General features: G+C 42.4%; 1 protein-coding gene across 5 annotated transcripts in view; it reads left to right on the plus strand.

Moving 5' to 3' along the window:
- dpp6a (dipeptidyl-peptidase 6a) overlaps nt 1-22,536 on the plus strand; it is a 546,960-nt gene that overhangs the window by 512,738 nt on the left and 11,686 nt on the right. For all 5 annotated transcript variants that reach the window (XM_052015996.1, XM_052015997.1, XM_052015998.1 and 2 more), the window contains 6 exons: nt 3,708-3,806; nt 7,369-7,438; nt 10,435-10,629; nt 11,435-11,489; nt 17,205-17,322; nt 19,574-19,632. In XM_052015996.1, the coding sequence (XP_051871956.1) occupies nt 3,708-3,806; nt 7,369-7,438; nt 10,435-10,629; nt 11,435-11,489; nt 17,205-17,322; nt 19,574-19,632 (596 nt within the window). The remainder of the gene's footprint in view (nt 1-3,707; nt 3,807-7,368; nt 7,439-10,434; nt 10,630-11,434; nt 11,490-17,204; nt 17,323-19,573; nt 19,633-22,536) is intronic.

Consider the following 22,536-nt stretch of genomic DNA (forward strand, 5'->3'; position numbering starts at 1 on the left):
TATTATCATTATAGCCATGGGTTGGGAGGAAATATGTTTCCTTTTGGTTAGATGTAGTCAGTATAAGGCAAGATGAAACAGATAGTGAAGTGCATCTTTTGCGTAGAGTTTTCTGGGAGCAGCCCGCAAGTGTTGCCACGCTTCCAGTGCCAACAGAGCATGCCCACAACTTCCCAACCCGTACGTCTTTGGAAGGTAGGAGGAAACCAGAGCACCCGGAGGAAACCCACGCAGACACGGGGAGAACATACAAACTCCTTACAGACAGTGGCAGGAATTGAACCCGGGTCGCTGGTGCTGTAATAGTGTTACGCTAACTGCTACACTACCTTGCCATGTTGCATGGTTATACTTAGAGAGTGCTGTCCTCTGTACAAGAGTTACACAAATTGAGTGCAGCCAGTTATTGAAAGTCATGAGTCCACTTGATATCTATTATTTCTAATTCACTGCTTCCAAAGAGGCAGACATCAATGTTTACTGAATGTGAGCCTGCACTGTCACAATCTACAGGCAGTCAGAGCAAGGCCATGCTGTGACTATATCTGGGTGCTCATAACTATGGAAGCCAAGCCAAGTCTGCAGTTGCCGTCATCCTTTCTCCAGCCTCATCCTGACAGCTGTGACCAAAAGTAACCCAGGGTTTCACAAATTCATTCCCACTACAGCAGACCCCTACAAGTAAAACATTATGAAAAATATAAGGACAATTATAAGATAAGAAGACATAGAAGCAGGAGTAAGCCATTCAGCCTTTGGGGCCTGCACCACCATTCAATAACACAACGGCTGATGGTTTGACTCAGTGCCATTTCCTGCACTAGTTCCATATGCCTCCAATCTATCGGTCTCTGTTCTGAATATTTTCACTGACTAAATAGTGAGGGTACATTTGTTCCCCATCAATCTATTGGAACAATTCTAGAATTCATGGAATTTTGAAAAATGAAAATCATTGCTGCTAATTTCTTTAAGCTATTCATTCACTCTGGTCTTAATATTCTCCAATCTTGCTGGGAAGTTTCTTGTATTTTCTTTTGTGAAGCTAAATACAAGATATCAGTTTAAGTTATCTGCTATTTCCTTATTCCCTAAAATAATTTCTCCTGTCTCGGTCTCTAAGAGACCCATATTAACTTTGGCTAATCGTTATCTGTTTACGTATCTCGAGAAGCTTTCACTGTCCATTTTTACTTTCCTCACTAGGTTGCTCTTATTCCCTTTTCCATATCAATTTCTTGGCTCTCCTTTGCCTGACTTCTAAACTTCTTCCAATCATTGACCTTACCGTTCATTTTTGGCGAGGTCTTTTCATTTGATGTAATGCAATCTTTAATGTCACTTGGAAGCCTCTTTTCCTATTGGGATTTTATGATTTGAAAGGTATATATTTGTTGTAAACTATGTACTAATTTTTTAAGTGTCAGCTATTGCTTATTTCACAGCATACTTTTTAATGTAGTTTCCCACCTACCTGAGCCAATACATTCCTCATGGCTTCATATTTTGCTTTGTTTAGATTTAAGACCCTGTCTCCAGATTGAACTAAATAGTTTTCAACGTCTACAAAAATTCTATCATATTATGATCACCCTTCCATGAAGGCCACTTAATTGCCAGATTACTAATTAATCCTTTCAGATTGCACAATGTTAGATCTAGAATTGCCTGTTCCAACAAATTGACCTAGAAACCATGATGCATACACTAAAGGAATTCATCTTCCACACTATTAATATTAATTTACTTTGCCAAATCTATAAGTAGTCTAAATATCCCCATAATTATTGTATTGTACTGTTACATGTGCCTCTGTTTCCCTGCATTGTACCCTACCCTACACTCCTGCATTCATTACAAACAACCCCATCAATATTTTCTGCCCTTTGCTGTTTCTTAGCTCCCACACAAACTGAATTCTGCTCCCTGATTTTCTGAGCTAAGATTCTTGCCCTCTGGTGCCTTTACCCACTCTCTGCTACCAGGCTAACCCTCCTTTTCCATTTTGCCTGTCTCTTCCAGAAGTTAAGTATCCTGGAATATTCAGTTCCCAACCTGAGTCACTTTCTATAATGGATATAAGATCATTCCCATTTATTTCTATCTGTGCTGTTAATTCATCTACCTTGTTACAAATACTGCAAACATTCAGATAAAGAGCCTATAGGTTTTGTCTTGTTACAATTTTTCTCTTCTCTGACTCTAATAAACTCACAGAATAGGCCCGTAGTTAGCAAATGAAGTTGAGCACAGATGAATGTGCAATAGTACATTTTGGTAGGAAAAGTAGAAAGGTCACATTACTTAGAAGGTGAATGTCTAGTTGGGGTCGTGGAACAAAGGGATCATACAGCACAGAAACAGGCCCTTTGGCCCATCACGTTCAGCTGACCTTTTTGTCCGCTAATCCCATTTGCCTGCCTCAGGACCCTATCTTTCTATGCCTTACCTAGTTAAGTATCTGTCTCTATGTCTCTCAAACATAGTAATTTTATCTGATTCCACTACGTCCTCTGGCAGCACATTCCAGACATAACTATGTAACAAAAAAACTTACCCCTCTATAAAACTCCTAACTTACCTTAAACCTATGTCTGCTTGTTTTTGATGCCTCCACCATGGGAAGAACTGAAGTGCCAGGAAGAAGCCCACATAGTCACATGGAGAACATGCAAACTCCACACAGACAGCAGTGGAGGTCAGGATTGAACCCTGGTCTCTGGTGCTATGAGGCAGCAGTTCTACTAGACGCGCCACTGTGCCGCCAAAGGCCAGAAATGGAGAAGTGTACATATTCCTGAAGACTATGGGGCTGGGGGGAAATTACAAAGAGAGGAAGGCTGAGAAAGTGCTGGAACTGAAAAACAAGGATGTACGTGTTATAATCAAGTTGTTGCTGATAAGTATCAGGGAGCACGAGGATGGTGGGTTAGCAAGACTTTGGATGATCTGAGGCTTAGAGTGCATTGAAAAAAGGGCGGTTGGCCAGAACCACATTGGAGCAGTCCTCATGGTAATAACAGCATGCTTGAGACTTTCAGCAGCAGGTAAGCCAAGATGGAAGGCTATGGCATCGCATGGTCCAACTGCACCCGAAGAAATTAATATCAAGCGGATGGATTGGTAAATTAAATTAAATTGGTTTATTATTGTCACATGTACTGAGGTACAGTGAAAAACTTTGTTTTGCATGCAATCCATACAGATCATTTCATCACATCAGTGCTTTGCGGTAGTACAAGGGAAAAGCAATAAGAGAATGCAGAATAAAGTGTTACAGTTACAGGGAAAGTGAAAGGCAGACAATAAGACACAAGGCCATAACGAGGTAGACTGTGAGGCCAGGAGTCCATTTTATCATACTAGAAGACCATTCAATAGTCTTATAACTGCAGGATAGAAGCTGTCCTTGAGTCTGGTGGTACATGCTTTCAGGCTTCTGTATCTTCTGCCCAATAGGAGAGGGGAGAAGAGAGAATGTCTGGGGTGGGGGGGGGGGTCTTTGATGATGCTGGCTGCTTTACCGAGGCAGCTAGAAGTATAGACAGAGTCCATGGAGTGGAGGCTGGTTTCTGTGATGTGCTGAGCTGTGTCCACAACTCTCTGCAGTTTCTTGTGGTCCCAGGCAGAGCAGTTGCCATACCAAGCCGTGATGCATGGACTAAAGATGATTTAAAATCTAACTCTGTTTTTTGTTACTCCTTTAGAATATTTTGTACTGGAGAAAAATGAGAAGGTCTACAATGCTACTGAGAGCAAGCAAATGCCCAAGATAGAGTACAGAGATGTTCAGATAAAGGATTACAGTAAGTATCTGCTCTTTTGGGTCAAAAAGAACACCGAAACAGTACTCAACTGGATTTGCATCATTTAAAAGGTTCTTATTGAAATGTATATACTCACATTTCTCTTAGGAATCAGAAGTAAAACAGGCATTATCCAATAAAATACCAATGTAGTTTAACTACTCTATAACTTGTCTTGTTATCAGTCAAGAGCACTCAGAAGTTACAACTTTGTCGACGCTACTCAATTTGTGGAAGGTTGCCTGTGGGTGCATTAATAATTTAAGTCTGTCTTGTTGCCTATTTATTACTGCATGTTTGCATGTTAAATTAACTTTTATGCTTTCTCCTTAGATATTTATCTTTTGCATTTTGCTCTGCAGCTGGCAAACCTTACACATACTATAATGTCACTGGCAACTCGATATTGCTTTGCACTCCTGCAGGCCTGGACTTTTTGCATCTGTTTATTTGCCACAGACCAGAGCAACTCTGGGCAGTGCCTTCCATTAACATTTGAGCTCAGCTGAACTGTAAATGAGTGACTTCCCAGTGCTGCAGGAAGTTCATATACTCAGGAGTACTGATGTCAGCCTTGTCATCTCGAAGAAGAGTTAGAGGGAAAAGAATTCAGGAAATGGATCAACAAAGTTTTTAGCCAGTGCTGGACTTATGAGGAGGTGACCAGGAAGATTGATGAGGGCAGTGCAGTGGATGTGGTTTACATGGATTTTAGTAAGGCGTTTGATAAGGTTCCTCATGGTAGGCTTCTTCAGAAGGTCAGAGGCCAAGGGATCCAGGGAAGCTTGGCTGTGTGGATTAGGAATTGGCTTGCATGTAGAAAGCAGAGGGTTGTGGTGGAAGGAGTGCCCTCGGATTGGAAGGCAGTGACTAGTGGTGTCCCGCAGGGATCGGTTCTGGGACCTCTACTTTTTGTGATATTTATAGATGACTTAGATGAGGGGGTGGAGGGCTGGGTTAGTAAGTTTGCGGATGACACTAAGATAGGCGGTGTTGTGGATAGTGTGGAGGGCTGTCGGAGCTTACAGAGGGATATTGATAGGATGCAGAGCTGGGCTGACAGGTGGCAGATGGAGTTCAATCCGGAGAAGTGTGAGGTGGTACACTTTGGAAGGACAAACTCCAGGGCAGAGTACTGGGTGAATGGCAAGGTACTTGGCAGTGTGGAGGAGCAGAGCAATCTGGGGGTTCATATTCACAGTTCATTGAAAGTTGCCTCACAGGTGGAAAGAGCAGTTAAGAAGGCCAATTGGATGTTGGCTTTCATAAGTCGCGGGATTGAGTTTAAGAGCCGCGAGGTGATGATGCAGCTTTACAAAACTCTAGTTAGGCCACACTTAGAGTACTGTGTTCAGTTCTGATCACCTCATTATAGGAAGGATGTGGAGGCGTTGGAGAGGGTGCAGAGGAGATTTACCAGGATGTTGCCTGGATTAGAGAGTATTGAATATGAGGAGAGGCTTAAGGTGCTAGGGCTTTATTCACTGGAAAGGAGGAGGATGAGAGGAGACATGATAGAGGTATATAAAATACTGAGAGGAATAGATAGAGTAGACAGTCAGCGCCTCCTTCCCAGGGCACCAATGCTCAAGACGAGAGGGCATGGCTTTAAGGTTATGGGTGGGAGGTTCAGGGGAGATGTCAGGGGGAGGTTTTTCACCCAGAGAGTGGTTGGTGCATGGAATGCACTGTCAGGGGTGGTGGTGGAGGCAGATACATTGAACAGGTTCAAGAGCTTGTTGGATAGGCATATGGAGGAGTGTGGGATGGGGGGATATGCGGGAGGAAGGGGTTGGGTAGTGTGAGGGTGGTTTGATGGATGGCACAACATGGTGGGCCGAAGGGCCTGTTTTGTGCTGTATGGTTCTATGGTTCTATGGTTCTATGGAGAGAGGCTGAGTTTGTTTTCCATGGAATGAAGCAGGCTGAGAGAGTCAAAGTCAAGTTTATTGTCACATGCACAAGTATATGTATGCATATGTGCAATGAAAAACTTACTTGCAGCAGCATTGCAGGCACATCGCATTATACTAGCAGCATTCATAAGAAAAACATAAATTAACCATAAATTATACACAATTTTTACAAGAACGAACACAATTCGAAAACACAGAATCCATTTTAGTGCAAAGTGATCAAAGGGGTCACAGTGTGGCTAAACTGCAGTGATTAGGGTTATGCCAATTGGTTCAAGAGCCAAATGGTTAAAGATAAGTAGCTGTTCTTGAACATGGTGGTGTAGGACTTCACACTTCTGTACCTCCTGCCCAATGGTAGCTGCAAGAAGATGGCATGGCCCAGATGGTGAGGATCTTTTGTGATGGATGTTTCCTTCTTGAGGCAGCACCTCCTGTAGATACTACCGATGGTGGGGAGGGATATGCCCATGATATATTGGGCTTGAATCCACTAATCTCTGCAGCTTCTTACCTTCCTGTGCATTCGAATTGCCATACCAGAACATGATGCAACCAGTCAGCATACTTTCAACAGTATATCTGTACAAATTATGAGGGTCATAAACAGAGTGGATAGTAGGATTTTTTTTGCAATAACAGTGATGTCAAAAACTAGGAATTATAGATTTAGGGTCAGGGAATGAAGGGGATCTGAGGGATAATTTTTTCACTCGGGGGTGGTTGGAATTTGGAACGCACTGCCAAAGTGGGGGATGGAGGCAGGTACTCTCACAACATTGAAGAGGTATCTAGGTGAGCACTTGAATTGCCAAGGCATAAAAGGTTATGAACAATGTGTTTGTAAATGGACTAGTGTAGGTGGTTAACATGGACATGGTGGGACATGGAGCCTTCTTCTGTGTTGTACAAATTTACAAATGTATAACTCTAAACTTATACTTTGTAAGGCCCTATAAGAGTAACATTTTGGGATAATGAGTTGAGTGTAGAATGCTTGTTGGTTTACTTTGGACATGAAGTATCCAGATGTCATCACCACTTGGGTGTTTCTTGTATAAAATTTAGGTCTGTTCTAGATAATTGAATGACATTGAACTGGTGACTTCACTATGATTATATCATGTAAGTGTAAGGGTAGTAGAAGGCAGACCAAGTGAACCCAGTCTTTTTTCATCCACAAGATAGTACCAGGACATTTCAACAGTCTTATATTTATATAGCACCCTTGTCAAGCTGCTTCACGAGGGTCTCTCCAAATGAACTTCAATGCCTAGCCATGTGAGGAGACGTAGGGGCAACTGTTGAAAATCCTTTCACAGAGCATCTTAAAGGAGGAAAGAGGAATAACAAGATGGAAGAGCTTAGGGTTAGAGTTCCAGGGCTTGTGGCTTTGGCAGCTGGGGCCACACCCACCGGTGGTGGAAGGATTAAATTCCGAGATAGGAACATGGTCAGACAAATTAGGATGTGTGCAGTCTTGGACAACTGTACGATTTCTTTCCTTGCTTTATTCTCTAAAGCCAGAGAAGGAAGCGGTAAGAGATGTGACTTAGCCACCACTGATCAGGCTGTGGAAATGTTTCACTCTTTGACGATTATGGGCATCACTAATACTAACCCAACTGCACCTTACTGTCTTTCAGCACTCAAAATGCAAATTATGAAGCCAGCAGGATTCTCAGAGTTGTCACAATACCCTTTGTTACTTATTGTGTGAGTATTATTTTATCCCTATGATCAGACCGGGGGCTTTGGTGATATATACAGTCCTACTTCACTTGCCAGACTGCTGTTGGATTGCCTAGATTTCAATTACATGGGGGCATCAGGAGTTGGCCACACTCCAATGCCATGACTGACCTTTGACAACTCTCCTTTCTTGTTCCTATCCCTTAATCCCCAGATTGCCCGAATTTATTTCTTTGTTCCCATGAAGGCCAGTGATGGAGTTGTCGACCTTGGTCAGGTGACAGTGCTCGTACCTCTGAGTTGGAAAGCCATGGCATTAACCTCACTGCCAAGATGGTGGCAGAGTGGTGCAGCTAATAGAACCGCTGCCTCACAGTGACAGAGACCTGGGTTCAATCCTGACTTCGGGTGCTGTCTGTGTGGAATTTGCATGTTGTCCCTGTGATCACGTGGGTTTCCTCTGGGTGCTCCAGTTTCCTCCAACATCCCAAAGATACAGAGGTTGGTAGGTTAATTGGACACTGTAAATTTCCCCTAGTGTGTAGATGGGTGGTAGAATCTGAGGAGATTTGATGAGAATTCCGAGAGAATAGAAAGTGAGATTAAAGCAGGATTAGAATAAATACTGTATGTAGTTGAAGGTCAGCATGGACAGTGGGTCAAAGACACATGTTGTATGTGTCTATGATGTGGGCCAAATGTGGGGAAATGGGACTAGCTTTGATGGGCGTCTTGGTTGGTACAGACAAGTTGGACCAAAGGGTAATGACTTTGTGGCTCTATGGAACAGGGAGAGTTGCACTGTCCACGGTGCTGAATTTCAAAAGAGATTTTAAGCCAAGATCTCATTTGCTCTCTCAGTGTTAGAGATCGTGTAGCATGACTTTCAGGAATACCAGAGTTCTCACCAATTCCTTGATCAGTGATAAATTATTTAACTCACAGCTGTTGGAGCTTGTTGTGTCTCCCTGGATTTCACTAATAACCAAACCCGAATGTATTTTACCAGTTACAGAGTGCGTTTGGAATATCCTGAACTGGTGAAAGGTGCTGTATAAATACAAATCATTCTTCCTTTGTAGAATTATTACAGACGATCTCACACATATCTTCTGAAGATATGTTTCAATATTTTGAAAGTAGGAAATTCAGTAAAAATGAAGTCCAACCTCCTCACTGAAGTATATTAAATATTGTTCATAATTCCGGTCAAAACTTGTCACATATAAAGACTTTCTAAGAACCATCAATCAACTGTCTTTACCAAATACCAATATCAGAAGCCTAGAGTCAAAGCCTGGTAGATCACAGAAGCCCACTGCTCCTGTCTACATTGGCTTCTTGGTAGAATCATCCAAATAATCTCACCTCCTGCTCTTTCCCCATAGGTCTGTAAGTACTTTTTCCATGTAATTCTCCAGATCTTTTAAATGTAATGATTGAATCTGATTCTGTCACCCCTTGAGCCAGTGAATTTCTAACCTCAACACATTGTCACATTGTTTGGTAATTGATAATTGGCTTATTATTATCACATGTACTGAGATATAGTGAAAAGCTTTGTTTGCACGCCATCCAGACAGATCATTCCATACATAAGTACGTCAAGGTAGTACAAGAGAGAGAAAAAAAACAAAATACAGAATATAGTGTTGCAGTTACAGAGAAGGTGCCTTGCAGGTAGACAAATAAAGTGCAAGGGCCATGACAATGTAGACTGAGAGATCAAGAGTCCATCTTTATTGTTTAAGAGGTTTGTTCAAGTCTAATAATAGTGGGATAGATCCTGGAGGTACATGTTCTTAAGCTTTTGTATCTTCTGCCCAATGGGAGGGGGGAGAAGAGAGAATGTCCAGCGTGAGAGGGGTCCTTAAATACGTTGGCTGTTTTTACAAGGCAGTGGGAAGTGTAGACAGAGTCAATGGAGGGGAGGCTGGTTTTCATGATAAACTGGACCGCTTCCTCATATCACCTCTCAATCTGTCATAAAGTCATAGAGCAATACAGCATGGATACAGGCCTTTTGGCCCAACCAGTCCATGCCAACCATGGTGCCCACCCTGCTAGTCCCAAATTTCCTGTGTTCAGCCCATATCCCTCCAAGCCCCGCCCCTCCATGTACTTCTCCAAGTGCTTCTTAAATGACACTGTTGTACCTGCCTCAACCACTTCCTCTGGCAGCTCATTCCACATACTCACCACCCTTCGTGGGAAAAAATTGCCCCTCAGATCACCACTCATCATAATTCTGTGCTCTCCAGTTGCCAGTGCTGCTGCTACTGGATTCACTTTCTCCTTATTTATCCAATCCAAACCATTTATGAATAAGAACTCCTCCATTCAATATCCTCTTATCCTTCTCTTCTCCAAGAACAAAACTAACAACTTTTCTGGTCTGCTTACTTATTCCTTATGACAAAGCCCAAACCTCTTGGTCTCTTTAGTTAAGGAGGGTTATTCTTGTATTGGAGGCAGGTCAGAGAAAGTTCACTAGGTTGATTCCTGGGATGAAGGGGTTCTCATTTGAGGAAAAGTTGTGCAGAGTGGGGCTGTGCTCACTGGACTTTAAAAGAATGAACAGTGATCTCTTTGAAAGATATAAGGTTGCAAGAGGGCATGACAGCCTAGGTGCCAAGAGGAATATTCCCCTCATGGAGAATCTAGAACTAGGGGCACATTTTCAAAATAAGGGACCACCCATTTAAGGCAAAGATGGGAAGAAAATTCTGCTCTTGGAGGGTGACAAGTCTTTGGAATTCTCTTCCATAGAGAGCTGTGGAGACCAATTAATTGAATATATTCGAGGTTGAGATAAAGTTTTGGACTGTAGTTGAATCAAGGGTGGAACAGGCAGGAAAGTGGAGGCCTTAATCTTATTGAATGATGGGAGCAGGCTCAAGAGGCAATATAGCTGACACCTGCTCTTATTCCTTGTGTTCCTATTTACTTTGTCACAACACATTACATGGAAGAAAAAAACATCCTCAATTAATGGATCAGCCTGTTTTGCTTTGTTACAGCGGTGACAGTCCTGGTACCCAGATTGTCACAGAGCAGTTCCAAGTAGATTGGACAACTATCCTTGTTAGTTCATTCGACGCTATTGTTGTTAAGTTCGATGGGCGCGGCAGTGGTTTCCAAGGCACCAAACTCTTGTATGAAATAAAGGGAAAATTGGGAACTGTGGAAGAAAAGGATCAGACAGATGCTTTGAAGTAAGTTCCTTTTGATTATATGAGATTCTTCTCCAATGCCTTTGAATAAATATTAATCTGCAGAAAGTGTTCTTTTGGGCCAGTCTTTCATGTAACCTCACTAAATGTTGACTAATTTTGTTGCTGGCAACATATTTCTTTTAAACAGGGTCAACTGATACTTGTCTATTGCCCTGTTATCTAGAGACCTGGGTTAATGATTTGGAGGTAGAAGTTCTGCCTTGTCTGATGGTAAATTTAAATAAAATTAAATATGGAATTAAAACCATATTAAAACGGATGGCTACTTTGTCGTAAACCCTGTGCAGTGTAGTCATGCACTGTCGGGATGGAATATTCCTATCCATGCCTGGCCTGATGTATTGTAATCCCAGACCCACACCAATGTGTTTGGCCTCTAACCATTCTCTCAGTTCAAGGGCAATGAGAAGTGGACAATAAATGTTGGCCCTGCCTGCAATGTCCACATCCCATGGTTGATTGAAACAATCTCTACCTTTGGTGACAGATTCCATTAACTGCACCACATTTGACATTGAACTGTCAGGAGTAGAAACCATTAGGTCCTGCAGATTTGGTAGCATTAAGCCCTTTTAGCTCTTCCCTTACTGATTTTTGTATGTCATTTAATTAAGTTTCTTCTTTTAACTTTCTTTAGGCCCCCTTGAAATAACTGTACATTGTTCTGCTCACAGTTTGATGGAGCATGCTTTCTGTCAAACTGCTGGGGAAAAAAACATGGCTAATAATACTTGGCAAAAAAGTGCATTTTCCTGGTTTGATCTGTTGGATGCTTTAATTTCAGGATCCTCTTGAAAGAACCTTACGTTGATGCAACCAGAGTTGGAGTTTTTGGGCAGGTAACATCGTGCTCACCAAAATATTTATCTCGTCCCCAAACTTCCAATGGTTACTGACTGCTGCAATCAGGTTTTAAGAGTCCCTGCTTCAACCACCCCTCAGTGTGTTCCAGATTACGACCACCCTCTGATCCTCTCAGTGAATAGGTTCTTTCCTCAGATCCCCTCTAAACCTCTTAATCCTTACCCTATGCTTACGCTCTCTCCACCTCCGCTACAGAGAAAATTTCCCCACAATCTAGGCTATGTATGCCCATCATAGTGTCCCCCCTCAGCCTCCTCTACTCCAAGGAGAACAAACCCAGCCTATTCAGTCTCCACAAGCCATATTATAAATCATGGTATAAATCAGGCAGATATAACAAGGGTAATGTAATAATCAGAGACACAAGAGACTGCAGATGCTGGAATCTGGAGCAACACCTTCTCCCCCTTTGTTTCTCTCTCTTCCTGATCCAGCTGGACCCCATCACTCCATCTCTTTCCCTATCCCCACCCCCCCCCCCATCTGCCCATCTCCACACACCTCCCACTGGTTCCTTTCCCCACCTTCCTCCCTTTATTCCACTCCACCTCCCTGTCCTATCAGCTTCCATCGTCTTCAGCCCTTTGTCACCTCCACCAATCACCTCCCAGCTTCTGATATTATTCCTACTCTCCCTCCTCTGCCTATCACCGCTCCCCCCTTCACCTGGATCTACCTATCACCTGCCAGCTCTTGCTCCATCCCTTCCCTCCACCTTTTTATACCGGCGATGCCCCCTCTTTCCTTCAGTCCAGATGAAGGGTCTTGACCCGAAACGTTGACTGTCCATTTCCCTCCATAGATGCTGCCTGACCCGCTAAGTTCCTCCTGCGCTTCATGTGTGAACGCATTAATCATCTCTAATCGACATAGTGACTGAGCAAAACAAATCAGCAGTAAAGGTGTGGGTGACAAACTTATGCAGTGGCCACAGCATACTTTTCAATCAAAGTATGTTGAGGAACAAATCAGGGAACAGTCCATTTTAGATCTAATATTGCTCAATGATAAATGGGTAATTAACTTCTTACAGAAGAGACATCATAACATGAAGAATTTTATTAAAAAAATTGGAAGTGATTTAGTTCAATCCAAATCCAGACCCTTAAGTACAAGTAGATAGACACATGAATGATAGAGAAATGGAGGACTATATGGGAGGGAAGGGCTAGATAGATCTTAGAGCAGGATAAAATGTCGGCGCTTAGCGCGACGCTATTACGGGTTTGATTCCCGTTGCTGTCTGTAAGGAGTTTGTACATTCTCCTGTGTCTGCGTGGGTTTCCTCCGGGTGCTCCGGTTTCCTCCCACATTCCAAAGACGTACGGGTAGGTTAATATGGATTCAAAATGGGCGGCGCGGACTCGTTAGGCTGGAAGGGTCTGTTACCACGCTGTAAGTAAAATTTAAAAAAACATTGTGGGCTGAAGGGCCTGTATGTGCTGTAATGTTCTGTGTTCTATGTTCAAAGCAAACTGGGAAAGAATGAGGCATGAGTTGGCTATGGTAACTTGGGAAGCTGCATCAATAGTGGACAAGCAATGGGTAATATTTAAAGAATGAAGACACATTAACTTGCAACAAATATATATTCCTGTAAGGCACAAAAACCCAGTAAGAAAGGTAGTCCAACCATGGCTAACAAAAGAAGCTGATGACAGTATTAGATCAAAGGAAAAGCTTAAAAAATTACTAAAAATTGCAATCAGCCTGTGCATGGGGAACATTTCAGAATCCAGGAAAGGAGTGCGAAGTCACTGTTAAATAGAGGGAATGTAGAAAATGAGAGTAATCCAGTGACAGAGATAAAAACAAGCTGTGAACATTTTTGTAGATGTGCAAAAAGGAATAGATTAACGAAAGATTAACATGAGTTCCTTGCGGACTGATACAATGGGAACTTGAGAACAAAAGAGAATGGAGGTGCTGGAATCTGGAGCAAGTACAGACTGCTAGAGGAACTCAGTGGGTCAAGCAGCATCTATCGAGGCAAAGGAATGGTGGATGATGAAAGGTCATGACTCTTTCCTTCCAAAGATGCTGCTTGACCTGCCGAGTAGCTAGAGCGGTTTGTTTTTTGCTACAGGAGAAATTGAATTGGGGAATAGGAAATGGTAAGAAATAAAACAAAAATTTTGTGTTTGTGTTCACAAAAGATGACACAATAAACTTCCCAGCAGTAGGTGAGAACAGTGGGACCAGAGTGAATGACGAACATAGAACACTACAGAACAGTACAGGCCCTTCGGCCCACAATGTTGTGCCGACATTTTATCCTGCTCTAAGATCTATCTAACTTCCCTCCCACATAGTCCCCATTTTTCTATCATTCGTGTGTCTACCTCAGAGTCTCTTAAATGTCCCTAATGTATCTGCCCCCACAACCTCTGTAGGCAGTGCGTGCCACACACCCATCACTCTCTGTGTAAAAATCTTACCCTTACATCCCCCTTATACCTTCCTCCAATTACCTTAAAATTATGCCCCCTCGTGTTAGCCATTTTCACCCTGGGAAAAAGTCTCTGACTGTCCACTCGATCTATGCCTCATCATCTTGTACACCTCTATCAAGTCGCCTCTCATCCTCCTTCTATCCAAGGAGTAAAGCCCTAGCTCACTCAACCTATCCTCATAAGACATGCTCTCCAATCCAGGCAACATCCTGGTAAATCTCCTCTGCACCTCTCTAAAGCTCCACATCCTTCCTATAATGAGGCGACCAGAAGTGAACACAATACTCCAAGTGTGATCTGACCAGAGTTCTATAGAGCTGCAACATCACCTCGTGGCTCTTGAACTCAATACCCCAACTAATGAAGGCCAACACTCCATACACCTTCTTAACACCCCTATTGACCTGCATGGCAACCTTGAGGGATCTATGGAATTAGACACCAAGATCCCTCTGTTCCTCCACACTGCTAAGAGTCCTGCCATTAACCTTGTATTCTGCCTTCGAATTCGATCTCCTGGTGTATCACTTCACACTTATCTGGGTTGAACTCCATCTGCCACTTCTCAGCCCAGCTCTGCATTCTATCAATATCCTGTAATCTACAGCAACCTTCTACACTATCCACAACACCACCAACCTTTGTATCATCAGCAAACTTACTAACCCACCCTTCCACATCCTCATCCAAGTCATTCATAAAAATCACAAAGAGCAGGGGTCCCAGAACAGATCCCTGCGGAACACCAGTAGGCACCAAACTCCAGGCAGAATACACTCCATCTACCACCACTCTCTGTTTTCTATGGGTGAGCCAATTCTGAATCCACACAGCCAAGTTTCCCTGGATCCCATGCCTCCTGACTTTCTGAATGAGCCTTCCATGAGGAACCTTATCAAACACCTTACTAAAATCCATGTACACCACATCCACTGCTCTACTTTCATCAATGTGCTTTGTCACATCCTCAAAGGATTCAATCAGGCTCGTGAGGCACAACCTGCCCCTCACAAAGCCGTGCTGACTGTCCCTAATAAGCCTCTGCTTCTCTAAATGCCCATAAATCCTGTCTCTAAGAATCTTCTCCAGTAATTTTCCCACCACTGGTCTATAATTCCCAGGGTTATCCCCACTCCCTTTCTTAAACAAAGGAACAACATTTGCCACCCTCCAATCATCTGGCACTACTCCTGTGGCCAGTGAGGATGCAAAGATCATAGCCAAAGGTGCAGCAATCTCTTCCCTAGCTTCCCGTAATAACCTTGGATATATCCCATCTGGCCCCGGTGACTTATCTATCCTAATGTTTTTAAATAGTTCCAGCACATCCTCTTTCCTCACATCAACATGCTCGAGCATATCAGTCTGTCATACGCCATCCTCACAAATGTCAAGGTCTCTCTCTTTGGTGAAGCAAAGTATTCATTAAAGACCTCCCCTACCTCTTCCGACTCTAGGCACATGTTTCCTCTTTTATCCCTGATCAGTCCTACCCTCTCTCTAGTCATCCTCTTATTCTTTGCATACATATAGAATGCCTTGGGGTTTTCCTTGATCCTACTCGCCAAGGACTTCTCAGGCCCCCTTCTAGCTCTCCTAAGTCCATTCTTAAGCTCCCTCCTGACAACTCTCTAGAGCCCTGTCTGATCCATGCTTTCTAAACCTCAGGTAAGCATCTCATGTCAACTATGGTTCCTTCACTCTACCATCCATACCCTACCTCAGGTAAGCTTCTTTCTTCCTCTCAACAAGATATTCTATATCTCGTGTCAAGCTCGGTTCCTTCACTCTACCATCCTTACCCTGCCTCAATGGGACAAACCTATCCAGAGCCCCATGCAAGTGCTCCTCAGACAACCTCCACATTATTGCTGTGCACTTCCCCAAGAACATCTATTCCCAATTTACGCTCCCAAGTTCCTGCCTAATAGCATCATAATTCCCCCTCCCCCAGTTATATACTTTCCCATATCGTCTGCTCATATCCCTCTCCAAGGCTATGGTAAAGGTCAAGGAATTATAGTCACTATCTCCAGAATGCTCTCCCACCAAGAGATCTGAAACCTGATCAGGCTCATTGCCTAGTACCAGGTCCAGTATGGAGTTTAAAAGAATTAGCAGCAGTAAAAAGAATCACAGAAACAAATGGGACTGAAAGCCGATAAATCCGTAGGTCCTGACTAAGATGGTGATGGAGATAGTGGAGGGGAAGAGAAAATGAAGATCTACAGACCAGTTAGCCTGACATAAGTTGTAGGGAAAATGTTGAAATCTATTTATTAAGAAAGTTGTAAAATCAGCACTTAGCAAATAATAAATAAGAATGGTACAATTGCAAGGCTTAAAATACATTTGGACACATACATGGGTCAGAGAGCTTTGGGCCAAATGTGAACAAGTAGGAGTAATGTAGACAGGCATCTTGTTCAGCATGAAGGGGTTTGATTGAAGAACCTGTTTCCAAGCTATAGATCTCTATGAATCTATGAAAATAGGACTAGGCAAAAATCAATGGAAGAGAAATCATAACAGAAACAGAAAATGTTCAGAAACAGCCCTAATGCAGGGTTGTGACCCGAAACATCGACAATTCCTTCCCCCCTCCCTACAGATGCTGCTCGACCCACTGAGTTCCTCCAGCAGATTGTTTGTTACTCCAGATTCCACATCTGCAGTCTCTTGTGTTTCCATCCACCAGACTGATTCCTGGGATGGGGAGGTTGCGAGGTTCTTGATTAGTGAGGGGTTTAAGGGTTACGGGGAGAAGGCAGTAGAATGAGGTTAAAAGTATCAGCCATGATTAAATGATGGAGCTGACCCGATGGGCCAAATGTCCCAATTCTGCTCCTACATCTTATGGTCTTTTTGTCCCTATAGGGAGAGATTAAACAAACTGGACCCATACTCTCTACAATGTAGAACAATAAGAGGGAATCTCATTCAAACACACGTAATCATTGCAGGACTTGACAGGGTAGATGCAGATCTGATGTTTCCCCTGGCTATGGTGCCTAGAATCAGGGCCCAAGGTAAATAAAAGAGAAAGCTTTTCAGGAACATATAACAGTTTAATCTAACAGCGTGAAAGTACCATTGCAATTCTAATAATACGTTTATGGGCAGAATGAACTGAACTATATGGGAATTATAATTTTGATTATTGATGTACAATTGAAGCACCAAAACTGAAGTTAATAGTCAACATGTGAAAGATTAACTTCTGTCTGCTCTCTGCAGGCTTATGGCGGTTATCTGACTTTGATGCTACTTACAACAGAAAACGACTTGGACAAAAAAAATGCCTTGTTCAAGTGTGGAATTGCACTTTCACCAATCACAGACTTTAAACTCTACGGTAAGAATCAACACACTGAATCTCAGACTGGTGCCCACCCAAAACCCTCACCTTTAATCACCTTCCACCACAACAGCATAGATATACAAAAGGAAAATACTTACAGGGCTATGGGGTGAAGATCAGGAAATGGCACCAGCTGGCTTGTGGTTACATGTTCTTCAAAGACATGAATGATACAGAAATGGAGGGCTATGTGGGAGGGAAGGGTTAGATAGATCTTAGAGCAGGATAAAATGTCGGCACAACATTGTGGGCCAAAGGGCCTGTACTGTGCTGTAATGTTCTATGTTCTATGTTCTATTACTTATTTAGAACATAGAACCCTTCCATCCCACGTAGCCCTCCATTTCTCTATCATTCATGTGGCTTTCTAAGAGTCCCTTAAATGTCCCTCATGTATCTGCCCCAACAACCTCTGCCAGCAGTGCGTTCCACACACCCACTACTCTCTGTGTAAAAAACTTACCTCTGATATCCCCCTTATATCTTCCTTCAATCACCTTAAAATTATGCCCCCTCGTGTTAGCCATTGTCGCACTGGGGAAAAGCCTCTGACTGTCCAATCGATCTATGCCTCTTATCATCTTGTACACCTCTATCAAGTCACCTCTCATCCTCCTTCTCTCCAAAGAGAAAAGCCCTAGCTCGCTCAACCTACCTTCATAAAACATGCTCTCCAATCCAGGCAGGATCCTGGTAAATCTCCTCTGCACCCTCTCTAAAGTTTCCACATCCTTCCTATAATGAGGCGAGCAGAACTGAACACAATACTCCAAGTGTGGTCTAACCAGAGTTCCATAGAGCTGCAATATTACCTCACGGCTCTTGAACTCAATACCCCGACTAATGAAGGGCAACACACCATACGCCTTCTTAACAACTATGGGTCTCAATAATTTTCTCCAAACCTTGGTTTGAGGCAAAGCACCTCTGGTCCAAAGGAGATGTGAGGTCCACCAGCAAGATTAGCCGACCATATGATAATGCCTGGGGAAAAATTGGACTGTTCAGACTTAAATTAAAATGGTATCTAATTGGTGATCTTACAAAGATATATAAATTTGACTTAAATTGAGTCTAGAACAGGGCACATGAGTTCAAACCATTGAAAGGTAAATTTAGAATTCATATCAGGGAAACGGTGACTCTCTGTTTCCTGAGTCAGCAATTTTATTTGAAGTCAAGAAAGAATGAGGAGAGGAAATATTTCAAATCAGTAAAAGAAAATGTATCAGAGAAGCAAATTGAATGAAAACTAGTTGTCAATGGATACAGTGCTTGAACTGCTGGTCCCAGCTGTTTACAATCTATATCAATGACTTGCAAGACGGGATCAAGTGTAATCTATCCAAGTTTGTTGATGACGCTGAGCTCAGTGGCAGTGTGAGATGTGAGGAGGAAGCAGATAAGCTTCAAGAGGATATGGACAGGCTAAGTGAATGGGCAAGGAAACAGGAAATGGAATATAACGTTGAAAGTGCAAATTCAGCCATGCTGGTAGAAACAATTTTTTAAATGGTGAGGGATTGAAAGTGTTGTGTTCAGCAGGACTTAGGTGTACTTGAATATGAATAACTACAAGTTAATGAGGAATTACATAAACAATTGGGAAGAGAAACGGAATATTTGAATACAAAAGTTAAGATGCCTTACTACAATTATATGACGCCTTGTTGAGCCAGCAGCTGGAATATTGTGTCCAGCTCTGGTCTTCCTGCCTAGGGAAAGATTCACAAACTGACTCTGAGAATGGGCAATTGTTCTCTGAGGAGGAATTAAACAGAATAGGCCTGTACTCCCTCAAATTTAGGAGAATGAGAGCAGACGTCATTGAAATGTACAGAATTCTTCTGCACCTCAACAGAGTAAATGCAAGGGTGTTGTTTGCCCTGGCTGGGGTGTTTAGAATCAGGGCTCACTGTCTGAAAAACAAGGGATCATCTATTCAGGAATTCCATCCCATCCCTTATCATTTGAAATGAATTGGTTAAGAGATTGCCACGTTACATCTTGTACAACTTCCTGTGCTGCTCTTTAGACAAAGCACAACCCTGCTGAAAACGAGGTCATGCAAAAAGGAGCATCTTGTCAGTCTATCCTGCCTGCCTCACACTGCAGTGAGAACTCAACATTAATGTGCCTTAGTTTCCAATGCTCAAGGGAAAATGTTTGCGGCATTCATTTTGGTGTGTGTTCAACAGTGCTGGCTATTCTTTGTGCGTCTCACCTGCTCTCTCCTTCCTCACAGCATCTGCGTTCTCGGAGCGTTATCTGGGCATGCTCAGCAGAACTGAAAGAGGTTATGGGGTAAGTCCAAAGAAAGCTAATGTACCATTGTCGACCAGTGTGAATCAGCCTTGTTAAAAAAACAAAAGGGGAGAATTTCTGTTATTTAAACAATTGGATGAAAATTTAATGGGATCCTTCACAGTGATGAGGCATGTTTCTTTGACAATCCAAACTACCCGGGTACACACTCAGGATAATCCCTACTTGGAGCATTGAACAGTACAGCACATGTAGTACCTATGTGGAGCTTTAATAAGCAAACAGGTAATCTTGAGACAACCTCCAAGTGCAACCAAGCATGCTAAAGCAAAACACATCAGGTGCTGGAAATCAGAAATGTAATTGGAACTGTGAGAAGCAATCAAGCAGCATTTGTAGAGAGACAAGTGAGCTAACATTTCAGGTCAATGATCTCTCATCAGAACTGAAGTATGTGCAATTCTCCCTCATTAAACACAAAGTGTTGGCCTCATGCTAAATCTTTGTTTTTGTTTTGTTTTTGGTATTTCACTCACCAAAGATGTATTAAATTACACAGTTAAAAGGGTACCCAGATGTTCCACAGTGTGCTGAGTTGTGCTAGATAACTTTAATTTAGAAAATATGGTCTATAACTTCAATGTACTATGCCTGCATATTTACCCTTGTGAAATATTTGTATTATCACTGATTTCCTAAGAGGAACAGTGAGGTTAATTGAACATGAGTCAACCTAATACAGCACCTCCCAGAGATCATAAATGTTGCATTAAGTTTATTACTTTGTTGAATTATAAGACGCAAAGGCACATACTAATTTTTCTGAGTTGACGTTTAATTCTTTACTTGCCTTTCTACAGAGGTTTCACTGACTTTCACAATATTATTCACGTTGCCATTGTCACATCTCATCGTCGAGTCCTCCCTCCAAGCATTTTGATTTAGAGGGACATCCATTGGCCTTGACTGTTTGCTGTTCCATGTGGCTGTCCAAATTTATAGCATGTTCCTGTAAAATTCTGTATTGTCCACTGTTTTATAAGTTACTAACAGATGGTCTTGAGCAGGTTAATGCCTGTATTAAAATATTGGATGTTAACAAGAACTGTAAATTAGTTTTTTGTAAGAACAAATGCACAACTCACTTAAAAAGCTTCTGTATTTGCCTTGAGACTCCTTTTTTGTTCAATTTTTTCCACACTTGTTGTGGTCCTTCCCAAGTACTAATGTGCATAAGTGGGATATGTTTGTATCTTTCTTAATTTGGTTACTAAATATTACTTGAGAGAAATTACTTAGCTTTTACTAGTTTGACCTTATACCTTGAGACTTGACTAATCCAATGCTTTCCTGACCAATTTACCTTCTTCCACTCATTATGGACTTGCAGATTCTAAAACTTTGCTGTTCAATATTCTTGTATCATAACTTTCACCAAATCTCATACCCCCATCACCCCTGAGCTCGCTGGTCAACACCAACTTCCAGTTCTGCAAAACACCTCAATTTTAAAATTCTCCAAAAGAACAGAAAATGCTGGAATTACTGCCTGACCTGCTGAGTATTTCCTGCATTTTCTACTTTTATGTCAGATTTCCAGCATCAGCAAAATACACGCATTAAAATTCTCACTAACTTTCAAAACCCACAGAGGTCTCACTGCTCTCTATCTCTTTAGCCACCCCCAAGCCTGAGGTCTTTATCCTTCTCTAACATTGGCCTGGTCCCTTTCCTCGAATTTAATCACTTTCACCACTGCTGGCTGTGGCTTCAGCTACCTGGGCCCTCAACTCATAGAGTTCCCTTCTCCATCACTCCACCCCCTAACTTCCCCTTTTGAGATAGTCTTTGACCATCATCTGCATCAGTTAACTCTCCAGTGAACTGTCCGGAGACATTTTGCTATTTTAAACGCACTATGAAATCAAATGTTTCAGTCACTAAGTAAAAGGAGTCCAAATCCAGCTGCTTTCATAACCGGGTGTGCTGCTTAGGAACATAGAACATTACAGCACAGCACAGGCCCTTTGGCCCACAATGTTGTGTCGACATTTTATCCTGCTCAATCTAACCCTTCCCTCCCACATAGCTTCCCATTTCTCTATCATTCATATGTCTATCTAAGAGTCTCTTAAATATCCCTAATGTATCTGCCCCCACAACCTCTGCCGGCAGTGCGTTCCACGCACCCACCCCTATCTGTATAAAAAACTTACCCCTGACATCCCGTTTATACCTTCCTCCAATCACCTTAAAATTATGTCCCCTCGTGTTAGCCATTGTCGCCCTGGGAAAAAGTCTCTGACTGTCCACTCGATCTATGCCTCTTATCATCTTGTACACCTCTATCAAGTCAACTTGGCAGGTTTGTGAGATCTATTCATCCTGGTTTATGGACTCTTGCTTGTACAATACATGGATGAAGTTGACCATGGTTCAGAGGACTGGCCAAATGACCCAGAGATATGAGTTACAATCCCACCATGGGAAATATTTAGATAACCTGGAAACTTTGAAAATTGATATTGGTGATGAGATCCTTACCTGGTGTGGCCTATGTGCTGTAGTTGCCACAGAGGGAGTATAATGAATATTCATTAGACTGGTTCCAGAGATGTAGAGTTCTCATAAAAAGAGAGAGTAAGTATACTGGGACTGTATTTTCTAAAGGTTAGAGAAATGGAAGGTGATCCCACTGAAACTTCCAAAGTTTTCACAGGACTTGACAGACCAAATGCAGGGACCATGTTTCCCTTGACTAGGACGCACAGTTTCAGAATATGGGAAGAGCCATTTAGGATTCAACAGAAGAGAAATCTTTTCACTTAAAAACCAATGAACCTTTAGAGCTCTCTACGCTGGAGGACTGAAACTTTGGTCATCGAGTTCATTCAAAACCGAAACCAATAGGTTTCTGGACATTAGGGAGTCAAGGGATGTGGG

This window comes from Pristis pectinata, chromosome 5, assembly GCF_009764475.1.
Source record: "Pristis pectinata isolate sPriPec2 chromosome 5, sPriPec2.1.pri, whole genome shotgun sequence".
Lineage (NCBI taxonomy): Eukaryota > Metazoa > Chordata > Chondrichthyes > Rhinopristiformes > Pristidae > Pristis > Pristis pectinata.